The sequence below is a fragment of the Scyliorhinus torazame genome, chromosome 21, assembly GCF_047496885.1.
Source record: "Scyliorhinus torazame isolate Kashiwa2021f chromosome 21, sScyTor2.1, whole genome shotgun sequence".
Lineage (NCBI taxonomy): Eukaryota > Metazoa > Chordata > Chondrichthyes > Carcharhiniformes > Scyliorhinidae > Scyliorhinus > Scyliorhinus torazame.
The window spans coordinates 31,677,322-31,699,456 of NC_092727.1; the positions used below are offsets into that span (position 1 = coordinate 31,677,322).

Sequence of the window (22,135 nt, forward strand, 5' to 3'; positions counted from 1 at the left end):
GCTCACTATATTGGAGGCATAGGGAGCCAATTGGTCTCTTGTAGAAAAGGGGTCAAAATTCTAAGCCTCAGTGTCTTGGGCTGCAGATTTTTCTGCAGAATGTTCACCCACAATCATGAAATTTTCTCTGGGATCCATTTCTTTCCATGTATATTAAGATATCAAAAAATGTAATTTTGAAACCCAATAGAGCAGCCTCACTTAAATTGTTTGAACTTGATTATTTTGAATGGAGGTTGTTTCACCCCATTGATTGTGAGGCCTCTGCTGCTGACGAGCCCTTCACAAAAACAGATTCAATGGAAGTAGACCAAATGTTAGTTCCCATTCTTCTTTCCTAATGAGCTCCTCCTAGACAGCACCAGTTAAAACATTGGCTATCAAAGACATTTCTTCAATGAGACTAAATGATGTTTTGCCATGGTTGTCAAATTGTACACTGCACTGGAATTTCAGCACAAATGTAACCAATGATTAACATGGCACAAGAAAACTCTAACTATTCACTTATTGTGAGGTGGAAACAGTCCCAAAACTGTCAGATTCAAAACAGTTTAGAGAGGCTTGATTTAGCTGGTTCTGAAATATCTGAATTTCAGTCACGCTCATTGCGTCAGTGTGCTGCCATTGAATGACAATGAACAAATATAGATTAACTCTACTCTATTTACAGAAACATGGTCCATATACGAGTGTGCTGAAGGGAATTATGGTAAAAGTTAATCACTCCTTAGCTTCCCATCTGCAACTATTGTATGTCAGTTGTAACAATACAAAAAACCATTGTTTTCTTAGCTGTGTCTCAATAAACCCATACCTGAAATATGTACGCAAATAATATATGTACAATTGTCCTGATGTAACTTACGAATTTTCTTGTACAGCTTCTTCTGATTTCAGTATCTTCCTATAGCAATATATCATTTCTACAACAAGCCACAAAGTGAGGCAAACAAGGAGAAGATACATCATGATTTCTGAAATGTATGAAGTAAAATCTTCAAGGGCTAGAAAGAAATGGAAGCAAAGCAAGTTAGCGTGAAAGCTTATTCTGTTTGAAATTCCGTCTCCTTTATTAGGCTAGACATTCCTCAGAACCAAAGCTCTGTATCCCCACTTTCTGCAAAGTCTGTTTCCCCACTTTGGGAACAGATCGTGTTCAAGTTGAAAACATGAAATGTAATCAAATCCTAAATGAATTCTACAGACGGTGCAAGACACATGTTTCATCACTAAATTAATAATAATCTTTATTAGTGTCACAAGTAGGGTTACATTAACACGACAATGAAGTTACTATGAAAATCACCTAACCGCCACACTCCGGCGCCTGTTCGGGTACACTGAGGGAGAATTCAGAACGCCCAATTCACCTATCAAGAATGTCTTTCTGAACTTGTGGACGGAAACCGGGGCACTCACAGGAAACCCACGATTCCATGGGGAGATGTGCAGACGGTGACCCAAGTCGGGAATCAAACCCGGGTCCCTGGCGCTGTGAAGCAACAGTGATACTCACTGTGTCACCATGCCCCCCCCCCCCCCCCCCCCAAATTAATGACCTATTTCATCTGAGATGTGTCCATTACTGGAGTTATCAGGTTGGAACTTGATGTCTATAACTCACTGGCCATCTGGCACAGTTTTTGACACTTAAAGTCTCTGATTTACTTGCGGTGCTTCAGTTAAGAAGGATTTTAATTTTATGAATTTTTGATGGTAGTTATTATGCAGGGCACCAGTTCAGGAATTTTGCAAATTTTCAGCTTCAGAATTTAATATTTGCAAAAGAAATGGCTTCATATTCAAATCTGTTCTCATTTTCAATCCCTACACATGCTTGCGGGAGTGCATCATTGCACAAATACTTCCATCACTTTTCATTTAATCTGCCCAATCCCATTCTCATCCAACGTCTCGTTCCCCTGCGGGTACCTTGCCCCAAGAGGGCTTTGCCAATCATCGACTTCCATTAAGTTGGTCGGTGATTACGCTTGGCAAATTACTGCAGTGGTTTGCCGTTGCCTTCTGCTGTATGGCTGACTAGGAAGCTCTCCCACTCTTACCCCCTGTCATTGGAAGGATTTACAGGCTGATAATCAACCTGGTTGGCCACATTATGAACACACCTTCCATGGCCATCAAGTCTTTTTCCAATATGGGCATTATCACTATGTTGAGAAATGTCTGGAGCTGCCTTTTTTTCTCCTTCTTGACTGCAGGGCTGCCGCAGCACTTGTTTTACTCTGGACCAGCATTCATTGCCTATCCCTGTTTTTCCTCGAGAAGGTGCTGGTAAGCTGCCTTCTTGAACCATTGCAGTCCCCAAGATGTAGGTACACCCATGGTTTTGTTAGGGAGAGAGTTCCAGGATTTTGACCCAGCGACAGTGAAGGAACGGCGATATATTTCTCAAGTCAGGATGTTCAGTCGTTTGGAGGGGAACCTCCAGGTGGTGGTGTTCCCAAGTGTCTGCTGCTCTTTTCTTTCTAGATGGCAGTGATATCTAAGGAGCCTTGGTACCATCTTGTAGATGGTACACTACTACCACCATTCGTCAGTGGTGGAGGGAGTGAATGTTTGTGAAAGGGATACCAATCAAGTAGGCTGCTTTGTCCTGGATGGGAATGTTGTTGGAGCTGCATTCATCTAGGCAAGGGGAGAGTATTCCATCACATTCCTGACTTGTGCTCTGCAGACAGTGGATTGACTTTGGGGAGTCTGGAAGTGAGTTGCTCAGTGAAGGATTCCTAGTCTCTGACCTGCTTTTGTAGCCACAGTATTTATATGGCCAGCCCAGTTTAGTTTTGGGTCAATAGTAGTTCCCCGGATGTAGACACTAGGAGATTCAGAGATGGTAATACCATTGAATGTCAAGAGGTGATGGTTAGATTCTCTCTTGCTGGAGATGGTCATTGCCTGGCATTTCTGTGGCACAAATGTTACTTGCCACTTGTCGACCCAAGCCTGGATATTGTCATTGCCTTCTTGAATTTTGACATGGACTGCTTCAGTATTTGTGAAGTCGTGAATGGTACTGAACATTGTGCATTCACCAGCGAACATCCCCACTACTGACCTGAAGGTCATTGATGCAGCTGAAGATGGTTGGACCTAGGACACCACAATGATTGCTTAACTGAAATCATCAAATATAACAAAGGCCTAAGATCAAACATGGGATTTTTCTTGTCTCCATGACTTATCATGTTATGAATTTACCTAATAACTATAAGGTAAGCTAATTTTAAAAAATTCTTTCCTGGGATGTGGGCATCGCTGGTTGGGACAACATTTGTTGCCTATCTCCAATTGCCCTTGAACTGAGTGGCTTGCTAGGCCATTTCGGAGGGCATGTAAGAGTCAATCACATTGCTCTAGGTCTTGATCACATGTAGGCCAGATCAGATAAGGATGGCAGATTTCCTTCCCTAAAGGACACTAGTGAACCAGATGGGTTTTTACGAAAATTGACAATGGTTCCATGGTTATCATGAGACTTTTAATTCCAGGTTTCTTTCACTGAATTCGAATTCTGCCGTGGTTGGAGTTGAACCCAAGTCCCCAGAACATTACCCTTGGTCTCTGGATTACCAATCCATAACAATACTACCAGGCCACCGCCTCCCCCGTAATGGGCCACATTATGCTGTAGTTTTACATCTAATTGCATCTGCCATTCATTAGTCATGCAATAATATTTTGCCCACAAAGTTATTGAAAGCAGGGCAAGGACAGCAGAGTATCTTGGACCCGAGTGGATAAGGAAAGTAACCTGGTATCCCCATAACAAATGAGATTTAACAATAAACAGTTTCAGAACTGAGAAGAAGGGTAGAGACTGAATGCAATATCAAATTGGGTCCAGAAAGAGAGAGGGGAAATATTAGATTATGAAAAAGAGACCGAAAAGGAAGAGAAAGGAAAGGTGAGAAAAATATAACTTAAAAATGTACATTTTTAAAACTTTCCCGAAATATTCAAAACTTGATGGCATGAGCCCCCACACATCTATGAGATAATGTTCGGCATCAGAGGTGTAATTTGGCCATTAAAGCTTTAAAGTGTTTACACTTGATATTATTAACCCTAAATATCTGCAGCACATTTAGTTTTTATCTACTGTGCAAATACAGCAACTTTACAGTATTCAATGCATGTCAATAGTGAGACAGATAGCAAAAAGCCACTTCTTTAAATGGTGCAGCCGTGACAGCAACCTTTGGATATTTTTAGTTAACCATGCTCCTCACCTGATGGTTCTGCACCATTTATGCATTAATACTGGCGCTGCCAATCGCCCGACTGATATTTTGACAGCAGAATCTGGCCACACTCGCAAACCTAGTTTTTGTTAAATCTATTGGAGATGGCTTTTCCTACCTATTTCTCTCATTTTTGTCCAAGTTATGTTTCACAGAGATGTACTTTGCCCCTGTATTTATTTATGACCTTCAAGTTAACAGCTTCTGGCTTGAAGAAAGGAATTTGACCCTCCAAACAAATAGATATTTTGTGAATTAATCAAAGTAGTTCTTGGTTAATATAAGTTCCTTTCCTTGGGGGTATTAATGCTCCTTTTGACACAGTGCTTCTTTGGCTGTTTTAGTTAAAATTTCTTATTCTTAATTATCTCGGGTTACTGACTTGCATGAGACATCACACTATCTTATTCCAACTGTCCTTTTTGCACAATCTTTCCTTTCTTTAGAATTCTAAATAAATAAGAATTTAAAGAATTTTTACTCTGTTTCCAAAGTTGTTGTTGGGTGTATGTCACGTGGCCTTGTCGATAGCGTTATAGAAAATGTTAAATTGATTATCTGGCAACGATGATTCACCATAAATTATAATAGCTGAGCTTAACTATTCAGAAATTAACAGTAAATCATCCTCTGTGTTAGAATTTGAACAAAGAATTTAAATTTTCTGTTAAACGAATATTCATAATTATAGATCATCCAATTAATTGAATAATATCTTTGCGATATCCAAATGTACTATTTTCCCTGTTGCAAGTATATTAGTGGCACGTAGTCTTTTCTAATCTCTCCTGAAAAAACTGTGATTATAGTTCCCAAATTTTTAGTTACGGCCTCCAGTAAAAGAGGCTCTTTGTGAGCCTAAATAATGCGGTGAATTTTAATCCCAGAAAGCAGGCGAGTTGGATCGGGATGGGGAGCGAAATAAATTATTAAAAGCCTGTTTCCTGACCCCCAACCCACATAACTGCCAATTTCCTGGTTTAACAGGAACTGGGTGGGGAGACATAGAGCCTACCTGCTCCCAGGAGGCGGGTTGGCAAATTAAATATTACAATGAGGCTGTAGGTCTTATTTTTATTCATCATTTCAAATTTAACCCTGGCTGCCTGTGTTTCCCATACTTCGGGGGGGAAAACCCCCTGGATGAACCAAAGTGAGAGGCTGCTGGGTCAGGAGGTAAGTGTCTTTACATTTACCAGCTGGATCCAGTAGAACTGCCTGGCAAACCCTCCATCAATCTCCCCTTCCCACTGACAACCTCAACCTTCACCCTTCCTATTCCCTTCCCATTTCCCCTTCAAGGCCTCCAATCTGTTTCCCTCCTCCCCCGCCACCTGTCCTCTGATCACCCCAAAGCCTCCTTTCATTCTCCAGTCTTTAGGTTAAGTTAATTTTGGGTTTCTCATGCTTCACTGGACATCTTTTTCCCCTGGCCCTGCTTTTGGCTGGTAAAGTAGGTTAAAGTTATCGTCAGGAATGTCAGGAGCCTCTTCCAACATGGACAAAATGGAAGTCACTGGGTAACAAACAAACAGAAATAAACCCACCGTGAGACATTGAACCCAATTATAGCACCGGCTTTCTACCCAAGCTGAGATCAGCACACACAGGACATGAACTGAGGACCTCTAAGTGTGTACGGCTGAGAGCAGTACCATGTCAGTGCCTTTCCCCGTTAAGGGTTACTCAAAACACTTGTAGCTTTTAAAGGTTAAAACATTATTAACCATCAGTGCTGTGAATTAAATTCTGCAATTCTCAGCGCACAGAATGAATCTCCTCACCGTCTTCATGCACTGTTAGCTGCACCTCTTTCACTTCTGTCACAGAAGGTCTGTGCATCTCATAATTAAAATGCCGTTTGATCGTGCACCGGTACAGACCGCTGTCGTTAAGTGAAACATTCACTATGGTTATGGATACATCTTGCAGATCTTTACTTCCATTCCACAGAATTCTGCCCTGATAAGGTCCTTTTAGCTCTCGTGGCTCTCCGTTGTACTCATAAATCTGTCACAAAGACACAGATTTCATCAGGCGATGAACTGCTAAAATGCCAACGTTACACTTCAGAATTAAATATAAACAAATAACTTTCTGGAATTCCGTTTGAAGAAGAGTCAGGCGGACTCAAAAACATTAACTCTTGTGTTTCTCTCACCACAGATGCTGTGAGACTTGCTGGTGAGTTTCTCTAGCTCTTTTTGCTTTTACTCAAATGTCCAGTGTCTACACTTTTGCTTTTATTATTCTTGACTCTTCTTCCCTTCAGTATTACCCCCCCCCCCCCCCCCCCCACACACACACACACACATCTCTACCTTACCCAACTCTTGCTGAGACGTAGTTGCCTCAACCCCAAATAAACCAAGATGGTGAGCATAGGTAGATTGTTTGAGCATGGAGCAAGGTTATAATCAAGCTGGATCCTATTTCTACCCAATATTCACACACAAACCGATACTCCTTCCCCAAGGACTAAGCTTTACTGATGAGGACCGGGGAAATCTACCTCATTATTTTCACACCTAAGCCCAGGGCTCTCGAAGTTGATTCCGGCACCTCAACCATCACTTCAATGGGATTAGTTAACCGTCCATAAACCTGTTGTCAATCTCAATTCCACACCTAAGTAGCTGAACCAATGGGAAGCTCTCGGGACTTTTAACCGAAGGGCTTGTATGATGAGTGAAAACTCATGCAATGATATAAGTATGGACTTGCTAAATAAAATATCCATAAACTTATGGAGTTGGTCCTTAAATGTTCCTGAAGATCAAAAGTGAGGAATGCAGACTACCAAAATCCACATTGAAAGGTGTGCATCAATTAATATATTGGCCATTTGAAACACCACTGGAAGTAAACATAGCAATATATTTATAAATGATGCTGGTAGGGTATCTGCACTAAATCTAAAAATTAAACATTGTTAAACTAATTAAACATAAGTAATTAATTACTTAATCATAATTTAGAGGGGTATCTAAGCCAGAGGCCGGAGAGTACCCTATTTAGCATTTACATGTATAGTAGAAATCTGGTGCTAGGAAACATATAGTTAACAGTAACTTTTTTTAAAAAATTTATTTTTAAATTTAATTGACTAATTAATGAACGCAATGTCAATTAGAGGGGTTCAGTGCTCTGACTCTGAGATGTGGCAAGTCCAGGAGGCTTCCAGCATCACGGATGGCTTCATCTGCAGAAAGTGCACCCAACTGGAGCTCCTCGCAGACCGCATGGTTCGGTTGGAGCAGCAGTTGGATGCACTTCGGAGCATGCAGGTTGCGGAAAGCGTCATAGATAGCAGTTATACAAATGTGGTCACACCCAAGGTGCAAGCAGAGAGATGGGTGACCAACAGAAGGGGCAGGCAGTCAGTGCAGAAATCCCCTGTGTTTGTCCCCCTCTCGAACAGGTATACTCCTTTGGATACTGTCAGGGGGAATAGCCTATCAGGGGAAAACCGCAGCAGCCAGAGCAGTGGCACCGTGGCTGGCTCTGATGTTCAGCAGGGAGAGTCAAAGGGCAGAAGAGCAATAGTCATAGGGGACTCTGTAGTCAGGGGCACAGATAGGCGCTTCTCTGGATGTGAAAGAGACTCCAGGATGGTATGTTGCCTCCCTGGTGCCAGGGTCCAGGATGTCTCAGGACGGGTAGCGGGCATCTTGAAGGGGGAGGGCAAACAGGCAGAGGTCATGGTACATATTGGTACTAACGACATACGCAGGAAGGGGGATGAGGTCCTACAGCAGGAGTTCAGGGAGCTAGGCAGAAAGTTAAAAGACAGGACCTCTAGGGTTGTAATCTCGGGATTACTCCCTGTGCCACGTGTCAGTGAGGTTAGAAATAGGAAGATAGAGTAGCTAAACACGTGACTAAACAGCTGGTGTAGGAGGGAGGGTTTCAGTTATCTGGACCACTGGGAGCTTTTCCGGGGCATGTGTGACCTGTATAAGAAGGACGGGTTGCTTCTAAACTGGAGAGGCATAAATATCCTGGCTGCGAGGTTTGCTAGTGTCACACAAGAGCGTTTAAACTAGTATGGCAGGGGGGTGGGTACCGGAGCAATAGGTCAGAAGGTGAAAAAATTGAAGGAGAACTTGGAAACAGGACCACTATGGCTCTGAGGAAGAGCAGACAGGGTGATGTTGTTGAAAACAGCGGGACTGGTGGCCTGAAGTGCATATGTTTTAATGCAAGAAGTATAAGAGGTAAGGCAGATGAACTTAGAGCTTGGATCAGTACATGGAACTATGATGTTGTTGTCATTACAGAGACCTGGTTTAGGGAAGGGCAGGATTGGCAGCTAAACATTCCAGGATTTAGATGTTCCAGGCGGGATAGAGGGGGATGTAAAAGGGGTAGAGGAGTTGCGCTACTGGTTAGGGAGAATATCACAGCTGTACTGCGGGAGGACACCTCCGAGGGCAGCAAGGCTTTATGTGGGTAGAGATCAGGAATAAGAAGGGTGCAGTCACAATGTTGGGGGTTTACTGCAGGCCTCCCAACAGCCAGAGGGAGATAGAGGAGCAGATAGGTAGACAGATTTTGGAAAGGAGTAAAAGCAACAGGGTTTTGTGATGGGAGACTTTATCTTCCCCAATATTGACTGGGACTCACTTAGTGCTAGGGGCTTGGACGGGGCAGAGTTTGTAAGGAGCATCCAGGAGGGCTTCTTAAAACCGTATGTAGATAGTCCAACTAGGGAAGGGGCTGTACTGGACCTGGTATTGGGGAATGAGCCCAGCCAGGTGGTAGACGTTTCACTAGGGGAGCATTTCGGGAACAGTGACCAGAATTCAGTAAGTTTTAAAGTGCTGGTGGACAAGGTTAAGAATGATCCAAGGGTGAATGTGCTAAATTGGGGGAAGGCTAATTATAAACATATTAGGCAGGAACTGAAGAACATAGGGCGGGTTTCTCCACTCCTGCGCCAAAGTGGCCGCGCCATCGTGAACGCCGTCGAGGTTCACGATGGCGCGAAACGGCCCCGATCCCGACCGATTCAGGTCCTGACAATGGGCGAGGATCGGGGCCGCGTCATCTACACGCGCCAGGCCTTGTCGCCCGCGTCAAGGCGGCGCCGCATAGATGACGCGGCCGGCGCCGCATAACTGGCGTCATCCGCGCATTCGCGGTTGCCGTCCTGTCTAAGTCCGCCCTGCAAGAAGATGGCGGACGGATCTTGCGGGGCCGTGGAAGGAAGGAGGTCCTCCTTCAGAGAAGACGGGCCGACGATCGGTGGGCACCGATCGCGGGCCACCCCACATTTAAGGTACCCCCTGGCGCAGGATCTCCCCCCCCCCCCCCCCCCCCCGCAGGCGGCGCGCCCCCCCCCCCCCTAGCGTTCACGCACCGTTCACGATGGCAGCGACCAGGTGTGGACGGCGCCGGGGGGAACCCGCCGTTTTGGCCTGGCCGCTCGGCCCATCCGGGCCTGAGAATAGCGGGGGTGCCGGAGAATCACCATTTTGGGTGTCTCCGGCGATTCTCCGGCCCGTGGAACTCGACCGGGCCGTTCCCGCCGCTTGGGAGAATCGCGGGAGGGCGCCGGACCGGCGTCCCAGGAAATTTTGGCGGCCCAGGCGATTCTCCCAACCGCCACGGGAGTGGAGAATCTCGCCCACAGATTGGGGGCGGAATTTTGAGGGTAAATCAACATCTGACATGTGGGAGGCTTTCAAATGTCAGTTGAAAGGAATTCAGGACCGGCATGTTCCTGCGAGGAAAAAGGATATGTATGGCAAATTTTGTGATCTTTGGATAACGAGAGATATTGTAGGCCTCATCAAAAAGAAAAAGGAGGCATTTGTCAGGGCTAGAAGGCTGGGAACAGACAAAGCCTGTGTGGAATATAAGGAAAGTAGGAAGAAACTTGAGCAAGGGGTCACGTAAAGTAATTAGCAAACAGGGTTAAGGAAAATCCTAAGGCTTTTACACGTACATAAAAAGCAAGAGGGTTGCCAGGGAAAGGGTTGGCCCACTGAAGGACAGGGGAGGAAATCTATGTATGGAGCCAGAGGAAATGGGTGAGATACTAAATGAATACTTCGCATCAGTATTCAGCAAAGAGATGGAATTGGTTGATGTTGAGTCTGGAGACAGGTGTGTAGATAGCCTGGGTCACATTGAGATCCAAAAAGACGAGGTGTTGGGCGTCTTGAAAAATATTAAGGTGGATAAGACCCCAGGGCCTGATGGGAACTACCCCAGAATACTGAAGGAGGCAAGAGAGGAAATTGCTGAGGCCTTGACAGAAATCTTTGGATCCTCACTGTCTTCAGGTGATGTCCCGGAGGACTGGATAATAGCCAATGTTGTTCCTTTGTTTAAGAAGGGGAGTAAGGATAATCCAGGGAACAACAGTCTGGTGAGCCTTACTTCAGTGGTAGGGAAATTACTGGAGTGAATTCTTCGAGGCAGGATCTACTCCCATTTGGAAGCAAGTGGTCGTATTAGCGAGTTTTGTGAAGGGGAGGTCGTGTCCCACTAACTTGATAGAGTTTTTCGAGGAGGTCACAAAGATAATTGATGCAGGTAGGGCAGTGAATGTTGTCTATGTGGACTTCAGTAAGATCATTGACAAGGTCCCTCATGGCAGACTGGCACAAAAGGTGAAGTCACATGGGATCAGAGATGAGCTGGCAAGATGGATACAGAACTGGCTAGGTCATAGAAGGCAGAGAGTAGCAATGGAAGGGTGCTTTTCTGATTGGAAGGCTGTGACTAGTGGTGTTCCGCAACGATCAGTGCTGGGACCTTTGCTGTTCGTAGTATATATAAATGATTTGGAGGAAAATGTAACTGGTCTGATTAGTAAGTTTGTGGACGACACACAGGTTGGTGGAATTGCGGATAGCGATGAGGACTGTCGGAGGATACAGCAGGATTTAGATTGTTTGGAGACTTGGGCGGAGAGATGGCAGATGGAGTTTAATCCGGACAAATGTGAGGTAATACATTTTGGAAGATCTAATACAGGTAGGGAATATACAGTGAATGGTAAAACCCTCAAGAGTATTGACAGTCAGAGAGATCTTGGTGTACAGGTTCACAGGTCACTGAAAGGGGCAACACAGGTGGAGAAGGTAGTCAAGAAGGCATACAGCCTTCATTGGCCGGGGCATTGAGTATAAAAATTGGCAAGTCATGTTGCAGCTGTGTAGATCCTTAGTTAGGCCACACTTGGAGTATAGTGTTCAATTCTGGTCGCCACACTACCAGAAGGATGTGGAGGCTTTAGAGAGGGTGCAAAAGAGATTTACCAGGATGTTGCCTGGTGTGGAGGGCATTAGCCAAGAGGAGAGGTTGAATAAACTTGGTTTGTTCTCACTAGAACGAAGGAGGTTGAGGGCCGACCTGATAGTGGTCTACAAAATTATGAGGAGCATAGACATAGTGGTTAGTCAGAGACTTTTTCCCAGGGTAGAGTGGTCAATTACGAAGGGGCATAGGTTTAAGGTGCGAGGGCAAGGTTTAGAGGAGATGTACGAGGTAAGTTTTTTACACAGAGGGTAGTTGGTGTCTGGAACTCGCTGCCGGAGGAGATGGTGGAAGCAGGGACGATAGTGACGTTTAAGGGGCATCTTGGCAAATACATAGGATGGGAATAGAGGGATACGGACCCTGGAAATGTAGAAGATTTTAGTTTTGACGAGCAGCATGGTTGGCGCAGGCTTGGAGGGATGATGGGCCTGTTCCTGTGCTGTACTTGTCTTTGTTCTCTTTGACGAGCACTAACCCAACACCCCCATTAATATATGCACTCATATAAAGTGAAATTGTATTAAGTTAGCGAAGCCGGTACTGAAATATTTAAGTTAGATATTTATTAAAAATATATTCTGTGCAATAAAGTAAAAATATATACTGACTAACCAGAATGGCCACTGCACTCAGATATTTTTTGAAGAATTTTGTTTAGAATAAATGAAGTGTTCGGTGGATTCTGCCTCATTGCGAAAGGCCTTATTTTACATTACAGTCAAAGCACATATTTCAATATATTAAATTATGACCTACATAATTCTTCTCTTGTGGCTTTCAAATTTAATATATTACCTTCAATATATTTCCTTTGATTGATAGGTCCTTTAATTGACATTTCTAATTTTCAATAATTATAAGGGATTATGGGATCTTTTCCCATTTGGTAGACAAAATGTTTTAATTCCGTTTTGACTTTCAGTGAACTATTTTACAAAGGGATGTCATGATTTAACTTGCTCTTAATCTTATTCTTTACCAAGGCTGGGACTTGCCTTATTTGTAAAGCTCAGAGCCACCAAGGTTCTCATTTACTCACTCGCCAGAAGAGTCGAGTTCATGGGGCTCGAAATTTGATTCCATACTACCCTGATTTTCAGTGCTACGGGCGCTGTTTTGTTTCTAGATCAAAAGTCATCCTTTGCCCATATCAGAAACAAGTGTTAGGCCATTAGTGTATGCAAAGCAAAGGGATTGGCTGCTTCTGCCCCCTCTTGCAACTTTGATTCACACTTGCGGCGATCAATTGTCTCCAGGAAAACCAATGATAAGCAGCAGAGAATGAACTAAAGGTAAGTACTTATCATCGTATCTGTTGTCAATCCTGAGATCTTGGACCTCACTCCTGACTCTGACCTCTCGGCCCCCGATCCCTTTGTCCCCCGTACCCACTGAACCAGCTCTGGGGCCCCTCCCTCAGCAATATCCGCGGGCACCTCCTCAACCTGCCCACTTGTTTAGCTGTTAACACTGCACGGGTGAAGTGCCTCAAAATGGAAGCTGACAAATTCCAGACCATGTTTTGCTAAATTGTGGTTCTGACCTTTTTCTTTACTGCATATAAGCAGGCCAAGGATCTCAGCTCTGGCAAATTGAATATTTTTCTGTATTTAGTATTGAGGTCTCCCAGATCAGAAACATTATTCCCAGGTGCAACCTAGAGTTCAGCAGAATGAAGGGAGATCAAATTGAGGTATACAAGATGATAAAAGGTATGGATAAAGTAGACGTGGAGGGGATGCTTCCTCTTGTGGGGCATTATAGAATGAGAGGTCATAGTCTTAGGATAACAGGTAGCAAATTTAAAACAGAGTTGAGGAGAAACTACTTCTCCCAAGGGATTGGGAATCTGGAATTCGCTACCACAGAGTGCAGTGGATGCTGGGACAGTGGAGTAAATTTAAGGAGGAGTTGGACAGATTTTTAATTGGTAATAGGTTGAAGGGTTATGGAGAACGGGCAGGGTGGTGGCGTTAAGGCAAGGATGAGATCAACCATGATTGAATGTATTTTATATTGACAAACGAAAAGCCCCTCCTGAAGTGGCTATTTTCAATATGATTTCCAATTTAATTCTAAACTGTGCCAGCCCTGGACAAGCTTTCTTGGATTTGGAAAATAGTATGCAAAATGATTCTGTGTAGGGTGGGATACATTTTGGTACAACTGATAACAAAATTTTCATCCAATCAGTTTGTTTGAATTAACATATCACTAAGAGTAGAATTAATTATTAACTCAGGATATTGAAAATATTTTAGTTATTTATGGTGGATTGGCCACGCTAAATTGCTCCTTAATTGGGGAAAAAAAATGAATTAGGTACTTTCAATTTGTTTTAAAAATCATTCGATCTTGGTAATGAGCTATCTCCGGTTGTTTCCATTAATCAACCTTAATGCAAATCAGGGCTCATTAAATTATTATTTGGAAAGAATCAGCGATAAATGGTGCTCCTTCAATGTTCTGCTTTTAGCTGATATATTAAATTTAGTACAATCGTTTTTATGAAAAAACTCTATCAGCTACATGTACACGAGGATGTCACTGGGCCAATATAGTCTTTGGTTATGAAACCTGATCCATGCTTTTAATTGATTTTATAATTTTTTGTCGCAAATTGTTTTATAGCATATAATCTATTGGCATCTGTATATTTATTGTAAAATAACACATACTGAGATTTCCTTCCCATCAATACTGATGTAGGTCCATTCAACCATGGTGTCTGTATTCACTTCTTCTCTCCTCATACAGGAAATGCAAGTGAGTTTCATATTGGTTCCATGTAGAGCTTCAGTGTCTGACGGAACCTCAACACAGACGAACCAACAACCGTGGACTGTAAGAGACAGAAGCACAAATCAGTCTAAATTCACCTTGCGCTTACTCTTGAGTATAAGCTGCAGCAGAGCAACCTTGACTGCATAGCAGTCAAAATTCTGTCTGTTTTGATCAGCCTCAATAGAGTAACCCATTGCACCATTCTGACATAACTTTTTTTTCCACGCTATCAATCCATCTTTGTTATAAGATGCTTAATTTGGGTGGAATTATGATCAGTTTTGTTCTATACTCAGATGGCTACAACTGGAAAACAAATTGCAGACCAATGAAGTACTGAAATTATACCAATGAAGTACTGAAATTATTATTTTTTTTAAGAGTAGAGCAAGAAAGAAAAGGAGGCTCGTTTTGGTAAGAATTATTCTACTCTAATGGATGAGAAGGACGTGATCTTGCCACTGGGTATAGTAGGAACATCGTAAACGTTTTTGACTGGCAGCTGTGATACAGTTGTTGGCACACTCATCTCTTATTCAATAGGTTGTCCCATTCCAGAAACTCAGGACAAATATTCTGACTGACTTCCCAGTGCAGTATTGAGGGAGGGCTGTACTGTCCGCTGCGGCATCTTCCACATGAGATGTTAATCCAAGAGCTATCTGCACTAACAGGTGGACATAAAGATGCCATGGTATTATGATTGAAGGGAGTTCTCCTTGGTTTCCTAGCCAATACTTATCCTTCAACAAGCATCAGAAAAACAGATTATTTAGTCATTATTGTGTTGCTGTTTCTGGGATCATGCTGTGCACAATTGTATTGTCGTCTTTTTTACTCTACACCAGCAGCTGGCTACACTTTGGTTAAAAAGCACCTCAGGATGGCCTTTTCCTTTTTTTAGGTTCAGTCACTGACCAGATAATTCTTTTCCCTTGCAGTAATGTAAAATTCTTTTTCAGAAGAATTTGGCAAGAATCTTTTTCAAAGACGAGCACTGATTTTGCCTGATTTCCAGCTCAATTGAATATCTTTTTGAGTTCTGAGCTAATGATCTCTTTTAACTGAATGACGTGAGCATCTGATGCAATTAGCCTCAACCAAATGTCAATTCACACTTTAACGTGTGAAGGTTTGTGAATGCTGCAGAAAATTAAACATAAAAACAAAATTGTAATTGATTATTTAGCGTGTGACAGAACAGCAAATATCATTATACAATCCTGTACTTGGAAATTTAACAATTAATCATTGTAAAAACTGCTATAGAAGTATTCTCTTATTTGATCCATAACTATACACATTTCCATTGGACTAGTAAATGACTCTATGCTTCATACCGTTTCATTCCAGTGATCCTCGGAGAGAGCCAGCTTTAGATGTACTAGATTAGTCTTTGTTATGTGGGTCAACAGAATCTTTATTTAGAATATGTATTTCTTTATTTTCCAATCATATGATACACTGTTGAACTACAGATCTAAATAAAAGCCTTTTTGTTTTGGCATTCTAAATGCGTAAAATATGACGTAAGAAAACCTTAAAATTACTTTAAAATTTGAAAGTTCCATCCCAAGTGGTCTCAGTGCATAATTTTTGTTTTCCTTCTCTACCTCTGTTCAGCTGGTGAAATACATTTGTACAATGATCTATGTGACCATTGCAGCATTCATTTGAGCATCTTCATTTTTCAGAAGCATTTTCCAGGGTCTTTTTTTTCTCAAAATGTTGCTTGCCACTGCTTTTGCCTAACCTTTAGCTCAATGGAATAGTAATGCAAGAACATCTATGATTTATGAATTCCAACAATATTTTAAAGAATAAACATCTTTAAGAACATGAGTGGACATCAATAAGGAATGTTACGAGGGGACACAAGTTCAAAGTGAGACGTGGGATGTTTAGGAGGGATTTGAGGAAAAACATTTTTACCCAGAGGGTGATGACGGTCTGGAATACGCTGCCTGTGAGGGTGGTAGAGGTGGGATGCCTCTCATCCTTTAAAAAGTACCTGGATGAGTACTTGGCACATCATAACATTCAAGGCTATGGGCCAAGTGCTGGCAAGTGGCATTAGCTGGGCAGGTCAGGGTCTTTCATGCGTCGGTACAGACTCAAAGAGCCTCTTCTGCACTGCAGTATTCTGTGATTTTTTAAATGTTCATTTTGACCCGTTCACCTATAAAGACCCCCAACTTTCCCAGCATGGAATTACAAAGTTAAATTATTCTTGCCTGCACTGCCTGGCACACATATCTAGATATATTAAACCAAACAGCATTAAACTTGTTTTTCTTTGTTTTTAAAAAAAATCCGAACTTGGGTCTGACCACACCTTATTATCTGGAGTTAAGGGCAGACTGGGTCCTACACCTGAATACCTGCCAATATCACTTTTCAGTCATGGCGACATAAAGCATTTGAATGACCTGAGGGTAACGGCCCTCTGATCTTCCCTCTTCAATAGGAAAATAAATGACTCTATTCTGGACGTGTTTCAGACAGTCCAATCAAGGCTGTGTGTGGATAGCTCTGGATAGAAATCTGCACTGTCCAACTTTAGCTGCAGGATGCAGATCCAATGCTTCTTTGTGTCATTATCGTTGTTCACTTAAATTGCTAAAGGTAAATATTTTATACAATATTTTATACTATATAAATATTTTAAAGACCAATATTTTAAATCCAAACCTGACAAAAAAAAAAGACTGTAGCCTGCTTGAAAATAACGAAGAACTTTCATCTTATTTGCCTTTAACTTTAGTGTTACAATTCAATGATTTTTTAAAAATTTGTTCTTGGGATGTGGGTGTCGCTGGGCTGGGCTCAGCATTTGTTGCCCATCCCTAATGCTGAGCCCAGCCCAGCGACACCCGCATCCCAAGATCAAATTTTTAAAATCTTTGATTTTCTCCCCTGCAAGAGCTCAAGCAGGCCTGACATCCGAGAGGAGGGTGTTACAGCATGTTGCTCTTGCCTCTGGTGTTGCTGGAGTTGAGGGAGATATGTTCCGGTGCAGGCCTGAACATGTTGCAAAGATTTTACCCTGAATTCTCATGGTTGTTGCGAGCAATCGCCGCATGGGAAAGTGTGCACCATTTCACCATAATTTTGTGGCTTTATCCTCCTCTCCCTTGTTCTCTGGTAATGCATATAGTGGCGCCAAGTAGAGCGTACTGATTGACCAGGGCCATTTGTATTGTTGTTTTTCAGTTCTTCTCTGTATCCATGTATGTTGAGACATTTTTGCTATGCTGTAGCATTCCTGTGTTTTGTTGCATTCTTTGTTAATGGCGACACAGTAGCACAGTTGTTAGCACTGTTGCTTCACAGCACCAGGGTCCCAGGTTCGATTCCCAGCTTGGGTCACTGTCTGTGTAGAGTCTGCAAGTTCTCCCTGTGTCTGCGTGGGTGTCTTCCGGGTACTCCGGTTTCCTCCCACAAGTCCCGAAAGGCGTGCTTGTTAGGTGAATTGGACATTCTGAATTCTCCCTCTGTGTACCCAAACAGGTGGCGACTAGGGGCTTTTTACAGTAACTTCAATGCAGAGTTAATGTAAGCCTACTTGTGACGATAAAGATTATTATTATTAAAATGTAAAAACTTCAATAAAATAAATGGCGGTGCGGAACCCAGATGTGGAAGTCCCAGCCCGAATCCGACACATCCTATTTTTGCTGTTGGAGCGGGATTTACAAGGACAGAAACTTGACCTCAGCAGGATCATATGAACTGAGTGCTGAGTTCAAACTGACCCCATTTGGGCTGTTACAAGGGCCTTACCCCTCAGTGTGGAAGTCATTAATTGATGGAGTGGATGTAAATACTCTGAAGGGTGGACAAAGTCTGTTTTAGTGTCATGATCTGAAGTATTTTAAATCTATTTAAACTTAAGAGGTTGAAGTTGTCAAAGTTTAAAATTCTGCTGGACCATTTAGATTGGCAGCACATCCGTTGTAGATTAGAAAGAAAAATAAATCTGTTCATGATGTTTCACTAAAGTTCTTGCTGAAATTTCCCAAGGACTGTAATTAGAACATAGAACATAGAACAATACAGCGCAGTACAGGCCCTTCGGCCCACGATGTTGCACCGAAACAAAAGCCATCTAACCTACACTATGCCATTATCATCCATATGTTTATCCAATAAACTTTTAAATGCCCTCAATGTTGGCGAGTTCACTACTGTAGCAGGTAGGACATTCCACGGCCTCACTACTCTTTGCGTAAAGAACCTACCTCTGACCTCTGTCCTATATCTATTACCCCTCAGTTTAAAGTTATGTCCCCTCGTGCCAGCCATTTCCATCCGCGGGAGAAGGCTCTCACTGTCCACCCTATCTAACCCCCTGATCATTTTGTATGCCTCTATTAAGTCTCCTCTTAACCTTCTTCTCTCCAACGAAAACAACCTCAAGTCCATCAGCCTTTCCTCATAAGATTTTCCCTCCATACCAGGCAATATCCTGGTAAATCTCCTCTGCACCCGCTCCAAAGCCTCCACATCCTTCCTGTAATGCGGTGACCAGAACTGTACGCAATACTCCAAATGCGGCCGTACCAGAGTTCTGTACAGCTGCAACATGACCTCCCGACTCCGGAACTCAATCCCTCTACCAATAAAGGCCAACACTCCATAGGCCTTCTTCACAACCCTATCAACCTGGGTGGCAACTTTCAGGGATCTATGTACATGGACACCTAGATCCCTCTGCTCATCCACACTTTCAAGAACTTTACCATTAGCCAAATATTCCGCATTCCTGTTATTCCTTCCAAAGTGAATCACCTCACACTTCTCTACATTAAACACCATTTGCCACCTCTCAGCCCAGCTCTGCATCTTATCTATATCCCTCTGTAACCTGCTACATCCTGCCACACTATCGACAACACCACCGACTTTAGTATCGTCTGCAAATTTACTCACCCACCCTTCTGCGCCTTCCTCTAGGTCATTGATAAAAATGACAAACAGCAACAACCCCAGAACAGATCCTTGTGGTACTCCACTTGTGACTGTACTCCATTCTGAACATTTCCCATCAACCACCACCCTCTGTCTTCTTTCAGCTAGCCAATTTCTGATCCACATCTCTAAATCACCCTCAATCCCCAGCCTCCGTATTTTCTGCAATAGCCTACCGTGGGGAACCTTATCAAATGCTTTGCTGAAATCCATATACACCACATCAACTGCTCTACCCTCATCTACCTGTTCAGTCACCTTCTCAAAGAACTCAATAAGGTTTGTGAGGCATGACCTACCCTTCACAAAGCCATGCTGACTATCCCTGATCATATTATTCCTATCTAGATGATTATAAATCTTGTCTCTTATAATCCCCTCCAAGACTTTACCCACTACAGACGTGAGGCTCACCGGTCTATAGTTGCCAGGGTTGTCTTTGCTCCCCTTTTTGAACAAAGGGACCACATTTGCTGTCCTCCAGTCCTCTGGCACTATTCCTGTAGCCATGATGACATAAAAATCAAAGCCAAAGGTCCAGCAATCTCTTCCCTGGCCTCCCAGAGAATCCTAGGATAAATCCCATCAGGTCCCGGGGACTTATCTATTTTCAGCCTGTCCAGAATTGCCAACACCTCTTCCCTACGTACCTCAATGCCATCTATTCTATTAGCCTGGGGCTCAGCATTCTCCTCCACAACATTATCTTTTTCCTGAGTGAATACTGACGAAAAATATTCATTTAGTATCTCGCCTATCTCTTCAGACTCCACACACAATTTCCCATCCCTGTCCTTGACTGGTCCTACTCTTTCCCTAGTCATTCGCTTATTCCTGACATACCTATAGAAAGCTTTTGGGTTTTCCTTGATCCTTCCTGCCAAATACTTCTCATGTCCCCTCCTTGCTCGTCTTAACTCTCTCTTTAGATCCTTCCTCGCTACCTTGTAACTCTCCATCGCCCCAACCGAAACTTCACACCTCATCTTCACATAGGCCTCCTTCTTCCTCTTAACAAGAGATTCCACTTCCTTGGTAAACCACGGTTCCCTCACTCGACGCCTTCCTCCCTGCCTGACCGGTACATACTTATCAAGAACACGCAGTAGCTGATCCTTGAACAAGCCCCACTTGTCCAGTGTGCCCAACACTTGCAGCCTACTTCTCCACCTTATCCCCCCCAAGTCACGTCTAATGGCATCATAATTGCCCTTCCCCCAGCTATAACTCTTGCCCTGCGGTGTATACTTATCCCTTTCCATCATTAACGTAAACGTCACCGAATTGTGGTCACTGTCCCCAAAGTGCTCTCCTACCTCCAAATCCAACACCTGGCCTGGTTCATTACCCAAAACCAAATCCAACGTGGCCTTGCCTCTTGTTGGCCTGTCAACATATTGTTTCAGGAAACCCTCCTGCACACACTGTACAAAAAACGACCCATCTATTGTACTCGAACTATATCTTTTCCAGTCAATATTTGGAAAGTTAAAGTCTCCCATAATAACTACCCTGTTACTTTCGCTCTTATCCAGAATCATCTTCGCCATCCTTTCCTCTACATCCCTAGAACTATTAGGAGGCCTATAAAAAATCTCCCAACAGGGTGACCTCTCCTTTCCTGTTTCTAACTTCAGCCCATACTACCTCGGAAGAAGAGTCCCCATCTAGCTTCCACTCCGCCACCGTAATACTGCTCTTGACTAGCAGCGCCACACCTCCCCCTCTTTTGCCTCCTTCTCTGAGCTTACTAAAACACCTAAACCCCGGAACCTGCAACATCCATTCCTGTCCCTGCTCTATCCATGTCTCCGAAATGGCCACAACATCGAAGTCCCAGGTACCAACCCATGCTGCCAGTTCCCCTACCTTGTTTCGTATACTCCTGGCATTGAAGTAGACACACTTCAAACCACCTACCTGAACACTGGCCCCCTCCTGCGATGTCAAATCTGTGCTCCTGACCTCTCTACTCTCATTCTCCCTTACCCTAAAACTACAATCCAGGTTCCCATGCCCCTGCTGCATTAGTTTAAACACCCCCAAAGAGCACTAACAAATCTCCCCCCCAGGATATTTGTGCCCCTCAGGTTCAGATGTAGACCATCCTGTCTGTAGAGGTCCCACCTTCCCCAGAAAGAGCTCCAGTTATCCAGAAATCTGAATCCCTCCCGCCTGCACCATCCCTGTAGCCACGTGTTTAAATGCTCTCTCTCCCTATTCCTCATCTCACTATCACGTGGCACGGGCAACAACCCAGAGATAACAACTCTGTTCTAGTTCTGAGCTTCCATCCTAGCTCCCTGAAAGCCTGCCTGACATCCTTGTCCCCTTTCCTACCTATGTCGTTAATGCCAATGTGGACCACGACTTGGGGCTGCTCCCCTCCCCCTAAGGACCCGGAAAACACGATCCGAGACATCACGTACCCTTGCACCTGGGAGGCAACATACCAAACGTGAGTCTCTCACGCTCCCACAAAATCTCCTATCTGTGCCCCTGACTATAGAGTCTCCAATTACTAATGCTCTGCTCCTCTCCCCCCTTCCCTTCTGAGCAACAGGGACAGACTCCGTGCCAGAGGCCCGCACCCCATGGCTTACCCCTGGTAAGTCGTCCCCCCCACAAGTATCCAAAGCGGTATACTTGTTTCTCAGGGGAACGACCGCAGGGGATCCCTGCACTGACTGCTTTTTCCCAGTCCCTCTTACAGTTACCCACCTATCTCCAATCTTTGGTGTAACTAATTCCCTGAAGCTGCTATCTATGACCCCTTCTGCCTCCCGAATGATCCGAAGTTCTTCCAACTCCAGCTCCAGTTCCCTAACTCGGTCTTGGAGGAG

General features: G+C 43.6%; 1 protein-coding gene across 1 annotated transcript in view; it reads right to left on the reverse strand.

Annotated features, from left to right (window-relative positions):
* Positions 1-22,135, reverse strand: part of scn3b (sodium channel, voltage-gated, type III, beta) — a 55,424-nt gene that overhangs the window by 16,143 nt on the left and 17,146 nt on the right. The window contains exons 2-4 of the mRNA XM_072486677.1: positions 14,216-14,379; positions 6,050-6,275; positions 869-1,007 (exon numbers count right to left, since the gene is read on the reverse strand). Coding sequence (XP_072342778.1) covers positions 869-1,007; positions 6,050-6,275; positions 14,216-14,379 — 529 coding nt within the window. The remainder of the gene's footprint in view (positions 1-868; positions 1,008-6,049; positions 6,276-14,215; positions 14,380-22,135) is intronic.